The sequence below is a fragment of the Pezoporus wallicus genome, unplaced genomic scaffold (assembly GCF_028554395.1).
Source record: "Pezoporus wallicus isolate ANWC-B61680 ecotype Strahan unplaced genomic scaffold, APGP_CSIRO_Pwel_v1 contig_7991, whole genome shotgun sequence".
Taxonomy (NCBI): domain Eukaryota; kingdom Metazoa; phylum Chordata; class Aves; order Psittaciformes; family Psittacidae; genus Pezoporus; species Pezoporus wallicus.
The window spans coordinates 1-12,500 of NW_026638208.1; the positions used below are offsets into that span (position 1 = coordinate 1).

A 12,500-nucleotide genomic window follows, 5' to 3' on the forward strand; every position below is an offset into this window, starting at 1 on the left:
AATGCCCCCCAGACCCCCAAATACCCCCCAAGTCTCCTTAAATACCCCCTTGCACCCCCTAAACCCCCTCTTTTTACCCAAAATACCCCTTTAAACCCCCTAAATCCCCCCAAATACCCATTTGAATCCCCTAACGCCCCCTAGACCCCCAAATACCCCTTAGGTCCCCTCAAATTGAGCCCCCTAAATCCCCCCCCAGGCACCATTTACCCCCCCTTCCCAATTACCCCTTTGAGCCCCATAAATGCCCCCCCAGACCCCCAAATACCCCCCAAGTCTCCCTAAATACCCCCTTGCACCCCCTAAAACCCCTCTTTTTACCCCTAAACCCCCTCTTTTTACCCAAAATACCCCTTTAAACCCCCTAAATCCCCCCAAATACCCATTTGAACCCCCTAACGCCCCCCTAGACCCCAAATACCCCTTAGGTCCCCTCAAATTGAGCCCCCTAAATCCCCCCCCAAGCACCATTTACCCCCCCTTCCCACTTACCCCCCACGCCCCCAAATACCCCCCAAGTCTCCCTAAATACCCCCTTAAACCCCTCTTTTTACCCCTAAACCCCTTTTTTTACCCAAAATACCCCTTTAAATCCCCTAAATCCCCCCCCCCCCCCATATCCCCTCACCTCAGGCCGCGGGCCAGGCCCCAGCCGCTCCCGTGTGCATCGGGGGGGGGTCCCCTGATGTCAATGGGGTTCTATGGGGGGGGTTCTATGGGGGGGGGTGTCTATGGGGGGGTTTCTATGGGGTTCTATGGCGGGGGGGGTCTCCCCGGTTCCGGACTACAGCTCCCGGCAGCGCCCCGGGACCGCAGCAGGGCCGGGATCATGGCGGAGCCGGCGCTGAGGGCCCCGGCGCGCTGAGGGGAACGGGCGGGCCCAAGGGGTCCGGGACCGGTTCAAAGGGGTCCGGGACCGGTTCAAAGGGATCCGGGGAAGGGTTAAAGGGGTCCGGGGAAGGGTTAAAGGGGTCCGGAGCTGGGGGTTGAAGGGGAGCCGGGCAGGGCGATGGCGGAGCCGCTGCTGAGGAGAACGTTCTCCCGCCTGAGGGGCCGCGACCGGCCCAGAGGGAAGAAACCGGACGGGAAGGAGCGAGGTAGGGGCAGAACGGACGGGGACCCCCCCGGTAGCACCATGGGGGGGGGGGAGTCGGCACCCCAAAGGAACGGGGGACCCCCCCCCCCCCCAGCACCTTTGGGTCCTTTCTGCATCCCAAGGGGAAAGGGACCCCACCCCCCCATCACTTTGGGGTCCCTTCTGCAGCCCACATAGAGACCCCTTATAGGAAGGGACCCCCGTTACTTTGGGGTGCCTTCTGCACCCAAAGAGGAACAGGGACCCCTCTAAGGAAGGCCCCCCCCATCACTTTGGGGTCCCTTCTGCATCCTGCATCCCAAGGGGAAAGGGACACCCCTAAGGAAGGGACCCCCCCCTTCACTTTGGGGTCCCTTCTGCAGCCCACATAAAGGGACCCCTTATAGGAAGGGACCCCCGTTACTTTGGGGTCCCTTCTGCACCCAAAGAGGAACAGGGACCCCCCCAGCATCACTTTGGGGTCCCTTCTGCACCCTACTTAAAGGGACCCCCCCTAAGGAAGGGACCCCCCCCAGCATCACTTTGGGGTCCCTTCTGCCCCCCACATAAAGGGACCCCTCTATGGAAGGGACCCCCCCAGCATCACTTTGGGGTCCCTTCTGCATCCCAAGGGGAAAGGGACACCCCTAAGGAAGGGACCCCCCCTTCACTTTGGGGTCCTTTCTGCAGCCCACATAAAGGGACCCCTTATAGGAAGGGACCCCCGTTACTTTGGGGTCCCTTCTGCACCCAAAGAGGAACAGGGACCCCCCCAGCGTCACTTTGGGGTCCCTTCTGCACCCTACTTAAAGGGACCACCCTAAGGAAGGGACCCCCCCAGCATCACTTTGGGGTCCCTTCTGCACCCCACATAAAGGGTCGCCCCCTATAGGAAGAGGCCCCCCCCATCACTCTGGGGTCCCGTCTGCACCCCACATAAAGGGATCCCCCCTAAGGAAGGGACCCCCCCCCAGCATCACTTTGGGGTCCCTTCTGCACCCAAAGAGGAACAGGGACCCCTTTAAGGAAGGGACCCCCCCCATCACTTTGGGGTTCCTTCTGCACCCCACATAAAGGGTCGCCCCCTATAAGAAGGGACCCCCCCAGCATCACTTTCGGGTTCCATCTGCATCCCAAAAGGAAGGAGGAGCCCCTAAGGAAGGGACCCTCCCAGCATCACTTTGGGGTCTTTTCTGTACCCCACATAAAGAGATGCCCCCTATAGGAAGGGACCCCCATTACTTTAGTGTCCCTTCTGCATCCCAAGAGGAAGGGGGAGCCCCCTAAGGAAGGGTCCCCCCCTAAAGAAGGGACTCCATAACTTTGGGGTCCCTTCTGCACCCCAAGAGAAACAGGGACCCCCTAAAGAAAAGGAAAGGACCCCCCCTCACTTTGGGGTCCCGTCGGCAACCCAAAAGGAAAAGGGAGCCCCTAAGGAGGGGAGCCCCCCCTGTGAAGGGACCCCCCCCCCCCGAGCATCACTTTGGGGTCCCTTCTGCACCCCCCATAAAGGGGCGCCCCCTATAGGGGTCCCTTCTGCATCCCAAAAGGAAGGAGGAGCCCCTAAGGAAGGGACCCTCCCTATCACTTTGGGGTCCCTTCTGCACCCCACATAAAGGGATCCCCTATAGGAAGGGACCCCCATTACTTTGGGGTCCCTTCTGCACCCCACATAAAGGAATCCCCTATAGGAAGGGACCCCCATCCCTTTGGGTTCCCTTCTGCACCCCACATAAAGAGACCCCACTAAGAAAGGGTGCACAGGGTGCAGGGCTGCATCCCAATCCTATTGGGTACAGAGGGGTTGGGGCTGTGCCCTCCCCACCTCATTCCCTGCCAGAGCAATGGGAATGTCTCGGATCCGGCCAGCAGTAAACATCCGGACTTCCAGAAGTTTGGATCCGCTGCCTGTTCCTATGCTGGGATTGGGATGAGACTTGAGGGAGCTGGGATGGGATGCTCAGGATGGGGCTGGGGACAAGAGAGAGCTCCTGGTGTGGTGGCAGTGGGATTTTGGGATCCCATCCCACCTTTTCCCCCTTCCTCCCACAGAGCATCCCGCTCCCAGCCCTGATTCCCCGCCGGATCCCGAAGTAGCATCCACGGATCCGGTGCCGGCCGCATCCCGGCGGCAGAACTGGGCCCGTTTCTCCTGCGGAGGCCGGGATGAGAAGCAGCCGCTTCCTGCCAAAGCTTCCCAGGATCCGGTGGACGCCGGAGAGCCGGATCCTGCCGTTGGCATTGAGCATCCCGGCAAGGCCGACCTGGAGGATGCGGTGGCGTTGAACGGCTCTGGGGAGCTGGGGATTCCCGGTAGGAATCCTGGGCATGGAGCCTACCTGCAGAGCTTGGAGCGGAGCAGCCGGCACTGGGTGCTGTCATCCCTGAAGATTCCAGGTTTGGATGAGCCGGGAGCTGGAGCCGAGGTGGATCCCGGCGCTGCCGGCAACGAGGGGGACATCTGGTACAACCCCATCCCGGAGGATGAGGATCCGCAGCCTGGGAGCGCCGGGAGGAGAAGTGGGAGCCGCGATGGGGACAGGGAAGAGCCCGCCTGGGATGCGTTGGGAATGGGGGAGAGCTCCGGAGCCCGCAGCACCGAGGAGCCGGGACGGACACAGCCTGGTGGTGAGGAGACCTGGGACCCACTGCTCTCTTGGGCACCCATTTTTTGGGGCTGGGCACCCACCTTATGGGGTTGAGCATCCACTTTTTAGTGCTGGGTACCCAGTTTGATGGTGGGAACGTGTTTTGGGTACCGGGCACCCACTTTTTGGTATTGAGCACCCACTTTTTGGTGCTAGGCACCCTCTTTTTGGTATCGGACACTGACTTCTTGGTGTTGGGCACCCACTTTTTAATGCTGGGCACCGAGTATGATGTTGGGAACCCACTTTGGGGACCGGGCACCTGCTTTGTGGTACTGGGCACCCGCTTTTTGGTACTGGGCACCCGCTTTTTGGTATTGAGCACCCACTTTTTGGTGCTAGGCACCCAGTTTGATGTTGAGAACCCACTTTGGGCACTGGGCACCCGCTTTTTGGTATTGGCCACCCACTTTTTGTTATTGGACACCGACTTTTTGGTGTTGAGCACCCACTTTTTGTGCTTGGCACCCACTTTTTGATGTTGGGCACACATTTTTCTCACTGGGCACCCACTTTTTGGTGCTGGGCACCCGCTTTTTGGTATTGAGCACCCACTTTTTGGTATTGAGCACCCACTTCTTGGTGCTAGGCACCCACTTTTTGGTATTGGACACCGACTTTTTGATGTTGGGCACCCACTTTTTGTGCTGGGCACCCACTTTTTGATGTTGGGCACATGTTTTTGTCACTGGGCACCTACTTTTTGGTGCTGGGCACCCACCTTTTAGTGTTTGGCACCCACTTTTTGATGTTGGGCACACGTTTTTGTCACTGGGCACCCACTTTTTGGCGCTGGGCACCCACTTTTTGACGTTGGGCACCCAATTTGATGCTGGACACCTACTTCTTAGTGCTGGGCACACACTTTTTGGTGTTGGACACCCACTTTTTGATGTTGGGCACCCAGTTCTAGTGCTGGGCACTCCTTGTTATTGGGCACCCGCTTTTTGATGTTGAGCACCCACTTTTTAGAGCTGAACACCCACTTTTTGGTGTTGGGCACCCAAATTTACTGCTGAGCACCCACTTGTTGTTATTGGGCACCCAACTGGGCACCCGCTTTTTGGTGTTGGGCACCCACTTTTTGGTGTTGGGCACCCAATTTTAGTGCTGAGTACCCACTTTTTGGTGTTGGGCACCCACTTTTTGGTGTTGGGCACTCAATTTTACTGCTGAGCACCCACTTGTTGTTATTGGGCACCCGTTTTGGCACTGGGCACCCAGTTTTGCTATTGGGCACCCGTGTTTTGTGGGTGAGGGTGTCCTCAAGACCCACAGACACTGTCCCCGCTCCATAGCGTGTCCCCATCCCCTGCATTCCCCATCCCCTTCTCCACATCCCAACCCCACCCCATCCCAAGGATCCTTCCCGTTGCCCTTCCCAGCCCCACTCACCCCTTTCCCCTTGGCACAGGGAAGGCCCCCACCACCCCATCACCTCCCGCCAGCCCTACCAAGAGCCGGGCCCTGCAGAAGGTGAAGTCCCCGGGCACCGTTCGCCGCCTCTCCATGAAGATGAAGAAGCTTCCAGAGCTCCGGAGGAAGCTGAGCCTCCGGAATCCCCGCTCCCGAGGCCACGAGGAGGGAGCATCCCCCTCCGAGAGGAAGGAATCCAGCAACGTCATCAGCCGCTACCACTTGGACACCAGCGTGGCGTCGCCGTGGGCTAAACCCCCCCCCAGAGGTGGCTACTTGAGCGATGGAGACTCCCCGGAGCTTCCAATGAAGGCCAAGCCCCACTGCGACGCAGATGAGGTGGATCTAGGGCTGGATGTGGGTGCTTTCCACCCTTACAGCAGTGGGGAGGCACCACCCCGCTGCGGGCAGCACATCTCCGGCTTGGTGAGCGTCCACCTCCACGGCGTGAAGGACCTGAAGCCACCCCGAGGGGACGGGCGCGAGGTCTTCTGCGTGCTGCAGGTGGACGCGGCCAAGCGGGCGCGCACGGCGCTGCTGGCCTGCAAGTCGGGCTGCCTGGGTCTCAACCATACCTTCAACCTGGAGCTGGAGGGCGCTCAGCACCTCAAGGTGATGGTGTTCTCTTGGGATGCCACCTCCTGCCGCAACCGCCTCTGCTGCCACGGCACCGTGGTGCTGCCCCACATCTTCCGCGGTGAGCATGGGGATGAGAGCTTGATGGGGGGGGGGGGGGGGGGGATGTTGGATGCTTGGGGGTGAGCTTGATGGCAACGTTGGGCTCTGCAGGGTGCCGTGCCCAGCAGTTGGCTGTGAGGTTGCAACCACGGGGCGTCCTCTACTCCAAGTTCACCTTGGTGGAGCAATGGGACTGTCCCAGTGAGCAGGAGCCGCGCGTCTTCGGCGTGGAACTGGGTAAACTGGTGGAAAGGGAGAAGACGGCCACCAAAGTGCCTTTGATCATCCAGAAGTGCGTGGCTGAGATAGAGAAACGTGGCCTGAAGGTGAGTGCTGCTTGGAGGGGGGTTTGGGGGAGGGATCCTCCCCAAACTGGTGTCTGGTGGTGGTTGTGGGGGAGGAGCGCACCCAAACTGGTGTCTGGTGGTGGTTGTGGGGGAGGAATGCACCCAAACTGGTGTCTGGTGGTGGTTGTGGGGGAGGAAAGCACCCAAACTGGTGTCTGGTGGTGGTTGTGGGGGAGGAACGCACCCAAACTGGTGTCTGGTGGTGGTTGTGGTGGAGGAACGCACCCAAACTGGTGTCTGGTGGTGGTTGTGGGGGTGGAACGCACCCAAACTGGGGTCTGGTGGTGGTTGTGGGGGAACGCACCCAAACTGGTGTCTGGTGGTGGTGACTGGTGTCTGGCACCCAAACTGGTGTGTGGGGGAGGAATGCACCCAATCTGGTGTCTGGTGGTGGTTGTGGGGGAGGAACGCACCCAAACTGGTGTCTGGTGGTGGTTGTGGGGGGGGAACGCACCCAAACTGGTGTCTGGTGGTGGTGGTTGTGAGGGGGAACGCACCCAAACTGGTGTCTGATGGTGGTTGTGGTGGAGGAACGCACCCAAACTGGTGTCTGGTGGTGGTTGTGGGGGAGGAACGCACCCAAACTGGTGTCTGGTGGTGGTTGTGGGGGAGGAATGCACCCAAACTGGTGCCCATATCAGTTAAAGGGGGTTTGGTGGAGGAATGCACCCCAAACTGGTGTCCCCATAGTGGCTGTGGTGCTTGAACCCCTCCCCCCCCCGGGTCGATACTGGTGGCCCCATGCAGGTGGTTGGGGTGAAACCCCCCAGACTGGTCTATACTGGTATCCCCACACAGGTGGTGGTAGTTGAATCTGCCCATACTGGTCTATGCTGGTGTCAGCATGCAAGTGATGGTGGTTGACCCCTCCTATACTGGTCTATACTGGTCTCTACTGGAGTCCCTGTGCAGTTGGTGGTGGTTGAGCTCCCCCATACTGGTCTCTACTGGTGTCCCCATGCAGGTGGTGGTGGTGGTTGAACCCCTCCCTACTGGTCTCTACTGGTGTCCCCATGCAGGTGGTGGTGGTTGAACCCCTCCATACTGGTCGGTACTGGTCTCTCCTGGTGTCCCCATGCAGGTGGTGGTGTTTGAACCCCCCTATACTGGTCTATGCTGGTCTCTACTGGTGTTCCCATGCAGGTGGTGGTGGTTGAACCCCTCTATACTGGTCTATGCTGGTCTCTACTGGTGTTCCCATGCAGGTGCGGGTGGTTGAACCCCCCCCATACTGGTCTCTACTGGTCTGTACTGGTCTCTCCTGGTGTCCCCATGCAGGTGGTTGTGGTTGAACCTCCCTATACTGGTCTATGCTGGTCTCTACTGGTGTTCCCATGCAGGTGGTGGTGGTTGAACCCCCCGCATACTGGTCTCTACTGGTCTGTACTGGCCTCTCCTGCTGTCCCCATGCAGGTGGTGGTGGTTGAACCCCCCTATACTGGTCTATGCTGGTCTCTACTGGTGTTCCCATGCAGGTGGTGGTGTTTGAACCGCCCTATACTGGTCTATGCTGGTCTCTACTGGTGTTCCCATGCAGGTGGTGGTGGTTGAACCCCCCCCTACTGGTCTCTACTGGTCTGTACTGGTCTCTCCTGCTGTCCCCATGCAGGTGGTGGTGGTTGAACCCCTCCATACTGGTCTATACTGGTGTCCCCATGCAGGTGGTGGTAGTTGAACCCCCCTATACTGGTCTATGCTGGTCTCTACTGGTGTTCCCATGCAGGTGGTGGTGGTTGAACCCCCCCCATACTGGTCTCTACTGGTCTGTACTGGTCTCTCCTGCTGTCCCCATGCAGGTAGTGGTGGTTGAACCCCTCCATATTGGTCTATACTGGTCTCTCCTGGTGTCCCCATGCAGGTGGTGGTAGTTGAACCCCCCTATACTGGTCTATGCTGGTCTCTACTGGTGTTCCCATGCAGGTGGTGGTGTTTGAACCCCCCTGTACTGGTCTATGCTGGTCTCTACTGGTGTTCCCATGCAGGTGGTGGTGGTTGAACCCCTCCATACTGGTCTCTATTGGTGTCCCCATGCAGGTGGTGGTGGTTGAACCCCTCCATACTGGTCTCTACTGGTGTCCCCATGCAGGTGGTGGTGGTTGAACCCCTCCATACTGGTCTCTACTGGTGTCCCCATGCAGGTGGTGGTAGTTGAACCCCCCTATACTGGTCTATGCTGGTCTCTACTGGTGTTCCCATGCAGGTGGTGGTGTTTGAACCCCCCTGTACTGGTCTATGCTGGTCTCTACTGGTGTTCCCATGCAGGTGGTGGTGTTTGAACCCCCCTGTACTGGTCTATGCTGGTCTCTACTGGTGTTCCCATGCAGGTGGTGGTGGTTGAACCCCCCCCATACTGGTCTATACTGGTCTCTACTGGTGTCCCCATGCGGGTGGTGGTGGTTGAACCTTCCCATACTGGTCTATACTGGTCTATACTGGTGTACCCCTGCGGGTGGTGGTGGTTGAACCCTCCCATACTGGTCTATGCTGGTCTATACTGGTGTCTCCATGCAGGTGGTGGGCCTGTACCGGTTGTGTGGCTCAGCTGCAGTGAAGAAGGAGCTCCGCGACGCCTTCGAGCGGGACAGCGCAGCCGTGACGCTCTCGGAGCACCTCTACCCCGACATCAACGTCATCACGGGTGGGTGCCACCCTATGGGTGCCCCTCAGCTCCCATGGCCCACCCTGACGGCCCCATGGGGGGCGGTCCTCTTGCCATAGGGATCCTCAAGGATTACCTGCGGGAGCTGCCCACGCCGCTCATCACCCCGACGCTCCACCGCGTGGTGCTGGAGGCCATGGCCAAGAGGCCCCCGCGGGTGGCACCGGGGCAGCAGGATGCGGTCACCCTGCTGGAGTGTCTGCCCGACGTGGAGAAGGTGGGTGCTCAGCGCCAAAGGGGGTGCTCGGCATCAAATGTGGGGGGCCCGGTGCTGAAAAGCGGGTGCGAAGCAACAGAAAGCTGGGGGCCCAGGGCCTAGGTGGGGGCCTGACGCCAAGAAGTGGGTGCCCGCCATCAAGAAGTGGATGCCCAGTGCCAGAAAGTAGGTGTCCAGAACCAAATTGGGTGCCCAGCATCAGAAAGTGGGTGCTCAGTGTCAAGAAGTGGGTGACCAGCACCAAAAGGTGGGTGCCCACCATCAAGAAGTGGATGCCCAGTGCCAAAAAGTAGGTCTCCAGAACTAAATTGGGTGTCCAGTATCAAAAAGTTGGGTGCCCAGAACCAAATTGGGTGCTCTGTGTCAAAAAGTGGGTGCTCAGTGCCAAAAAGTAGGTGTCCAGAACCAAATTTTTGATGCCCAACATCAAAAAGTGGGTGACCAACATCAAAAAGTGGGTGGCCAGCACCAAAAGGTGGGTGCCCACCATCAAAAAGTGGATGCCAGAACCAAATTGGGTGCCCAGTATCAAAAAGTTGGGTGCCCAGAACCAAATTGGGTGCCCAACATCAAAAAATGGGTGTCCAGTGTCAAGAAGTGGGTGATCAGTGCCAAAAAGTAGGTGTCCAGAACCAAATTTTTGATGCCCAACATCAAAAAGTTGGGTGACCAACATCAAAAAGTAGGTTCCCAGCACCCAAAAGGGGGTTCCCATCACCATAAAGTAGGCTCCCATCACCATAAGGTGGGTTCCCAGCACCCAAAAGTGGGCTCCCAGCACCATGAAGTAGGTTCCCACACACAGAAATGGGTTCCCAGCACCCAAAATTGTGTTCCCAGCACCATAAGGTGTGTTCACAGCACCCAAAAGTGGGTTCCCATCACCATAAAGTGGGTGCCCAGCACCCAAAAGTAGGTTCCCAGCACCATAAGGTGTGTTCCCAGCACCATAAAGTGGGTGCCCAGCCCCCAAAAGTAGGTTCCCAGCACCATAAGGTATGTTCCCAGCACCATAAGGTGGGTGCCCAGCACCCAAAAGTAGGTTCCCAGCACCCTAAGGTGGGTGCCCAGCACCATAAAGTGCTTTCTGTGTCCCTCAGGCCACCCTGACACGGCTCCTGGACCACCTGAGCCTGGTGGCCTCGCACCACGACCTGAACCGCATGAACCCCCAGAACATCGCCGTGTGCTTCGGGCCGGTGCTGCTCACCCCGAGCCGTGGCACCGGCACCCACAGCAGCACCCACAGCAGCACCCAGAGCCAGGACATGGCCAGCGCCGTGGACTTCAAGAGGCACATTGAGGTGCTGCACTACCTGCTGCAGGCCTGGCCGGGTAAGTGGGGTCACCCCCCATATGGCTGCTTTTGGGGTGCCCCCCGTTCCCAGTAGCTGATCCAGTGTCCCCATTCCCAACTAAAGCTCCATGCCCCCCCTTTGTCACCTCCAGTAATGGGTGCCCCCATTCCCAGGCCCCCCACATCCAACATCTCTCTTGGGGTCCCCCTAATTCCTGCTGCTCAGTGCCCCCCATTCCCAGTAACTGATCCAGTGCCTCCATCCCCACACAATTCCCATGACCCCCATTTCCCCCCCCAATTCCCATTGCCCATTCCCACCAGTGTTCCCAAGCCATGCCCCCCCTTTTCCCCCCATTCCCAGCTCTCATTCCCACCTGTGCCCCCCTCACCCCCATTCCCCCCCATTCCCAGTTCCCATTCCCACCCGTGCCCCCCTCACCCCCATTCCCCCCCATTCCCAGCTCCCATTCCCACCAGTGCCCCCCTCACCCCCATTCCCCCCCCATTCCCAGCTCCCATTCCCACCAGTGCCCCCCTCACCCCCATTCCCCCCATTCCCAGCTCCCATTCCCACCTGTGCCCCCCTCACCCACATTCCCCCCCATTCCCAGTTCCCATTCCCACCTGTGCCCCCCTCACCCCCATTCCCCCCCATTCCCCCCCCCCATTCCCACCTGTGCCCCCCTCACCCCCATTCCCCCCCATTCCCAGTTCCCATTCCCACCAGTGCCCCCATCCCCATTCCCCCCCATTCCCCCCCCCATTCCCACCTGTGCCCCCCTCACCCCCATTCCCCCCCATTCCCCCCCCCCATTCCCACCTGTGCCCCCCTCACCCCCATTCCCCCCCATTCCCCCCCCCATTCCCACCATTCCCCCTCTCTGCTCCACAGCGCCCCCCCGAGCTCCGCGGCTACGCCTGGAACTGCCGGAGCCCGCGGTCGTGGCCCGGCCCCGGCCCCGCGGCCCCGAGAGCCCCCCAAGTAACCGGTACGCGGGGGACTGGAGCGTGTGCGGCCGCCAGCTCCTGCTGCTGCCCGGGGCCAGCGGCACCGGGACCCCCGGGCACGGGGACCCCGGCGGGGGGACGACCCCTTTCGGGCTGCGGGAGGAGCCCCGGCTCAACCTGAAGGACTTCGATGCGCTCATCCTGGACCTGGAGAGGGAGCTGGGGCAGCAGATCAACGTGTGCCTGTGAGCGCGGCACCGGTGGCGCTGGTGACACTGGACACTGGTGACGGCGGTGACAACGGACACCGGTGACAGCGGCACTGGTGATAGCAGCACTGGTGACACCGGACACCGGTGACGGCGGCACTGGTGACAGTGGTGGCAACAGACACCGGTGTCGGCGGCACTGGTGACAGTGGTGGCAACAGACACCGGTGATGGCGGCACTGGTGACATCAGACACTGGTGACAGTGGTGGCAACAGACAGCAGTGACACTGATGACAGTGGTGACAGCAGACACTGGTGACAGTGGTGGCAACAGACAGCAGTGACACTGATGACAGTGGTGACAGCAGACACTGGTGACAGTGGTGGCGACAGCAGTGACACTGATGACAGTGGTGACAGCAGACACTGGTGACAGCAGACACTGGTGACAGCGGACAGCGGTGACAGCGGTGACAACAGACACCGGTGACAGTGGCACTGGTGATAGCAGCACTGGTGACACCGGACACCGGTGACGGCGGCACTGGTGACAGTGGTGGCAACAGACACCGGTGTCGGCGGCACTGGTGACAGTGGTGGCAACAGACACCGGTGATGGCGGCACTGGTGACATCAGACACTGGTGACAGTGGTGGCAACAGACAGCAGTGACACTGATGACAGTGGTGACAGCAGACACTGGTGACAGTGGTGGCAACAGACAGCAGTGACACTGATGACAGTGGTGACAGCAGACACTGGTGACAGTGGTGGCGACAGCAGTGACACTGATGACAGTGGTGACAGCAGACACTGGTGACAGCAGACACTGGTGACAGCGGACAGCGGTGACAGCGGTGACAACAGACACCGGTGACAGTGGCACTGGTGATAGCAGCACTGGTGACACCGGACACCGGTGACGGCGGCACTGGTGACAGTGGTGGCAACAGACACCGGTGACGGCGGCACTGGTGACAGTGGTGGCAACAGACACCGGT

The 12,500-nt window shown here is 59.7% G+C and overlaps 1 protein-coding gene across 1 annotated transcript; it reads left to right on the forward strand.

Moving 5' to 3' along the window:
• The first annotated feature begins 1,002 nt into the window (after positions 1-1,002).
• SYDE1 (synapse defective Rho GTPase homolog 1) lies at positions 1,003-11,537 on the forward strand. Its single transcript, XM_057409918.1, has 8 exons — positions 1,003-1,097; positions 3,128-3,703; positions 5,138-5,836; positions 5,929-6,143; positions 8,676-8,802; positions 8,883-9,040; positions 10,141-10,375; positions 11,233-11,537. The coding sequence occupies exons 1-8, from the start codon at positions 1,010-1,012 to the stop codon at positions 11,535-11,537; spliced, it is 2,403 nt and encodes an 800-aa protein (XP_057265901.1). The 5' UTR covers positions 1,003-1,009.
• Positions 11,538-12,500: the final 963 nt, after the last annotated feature.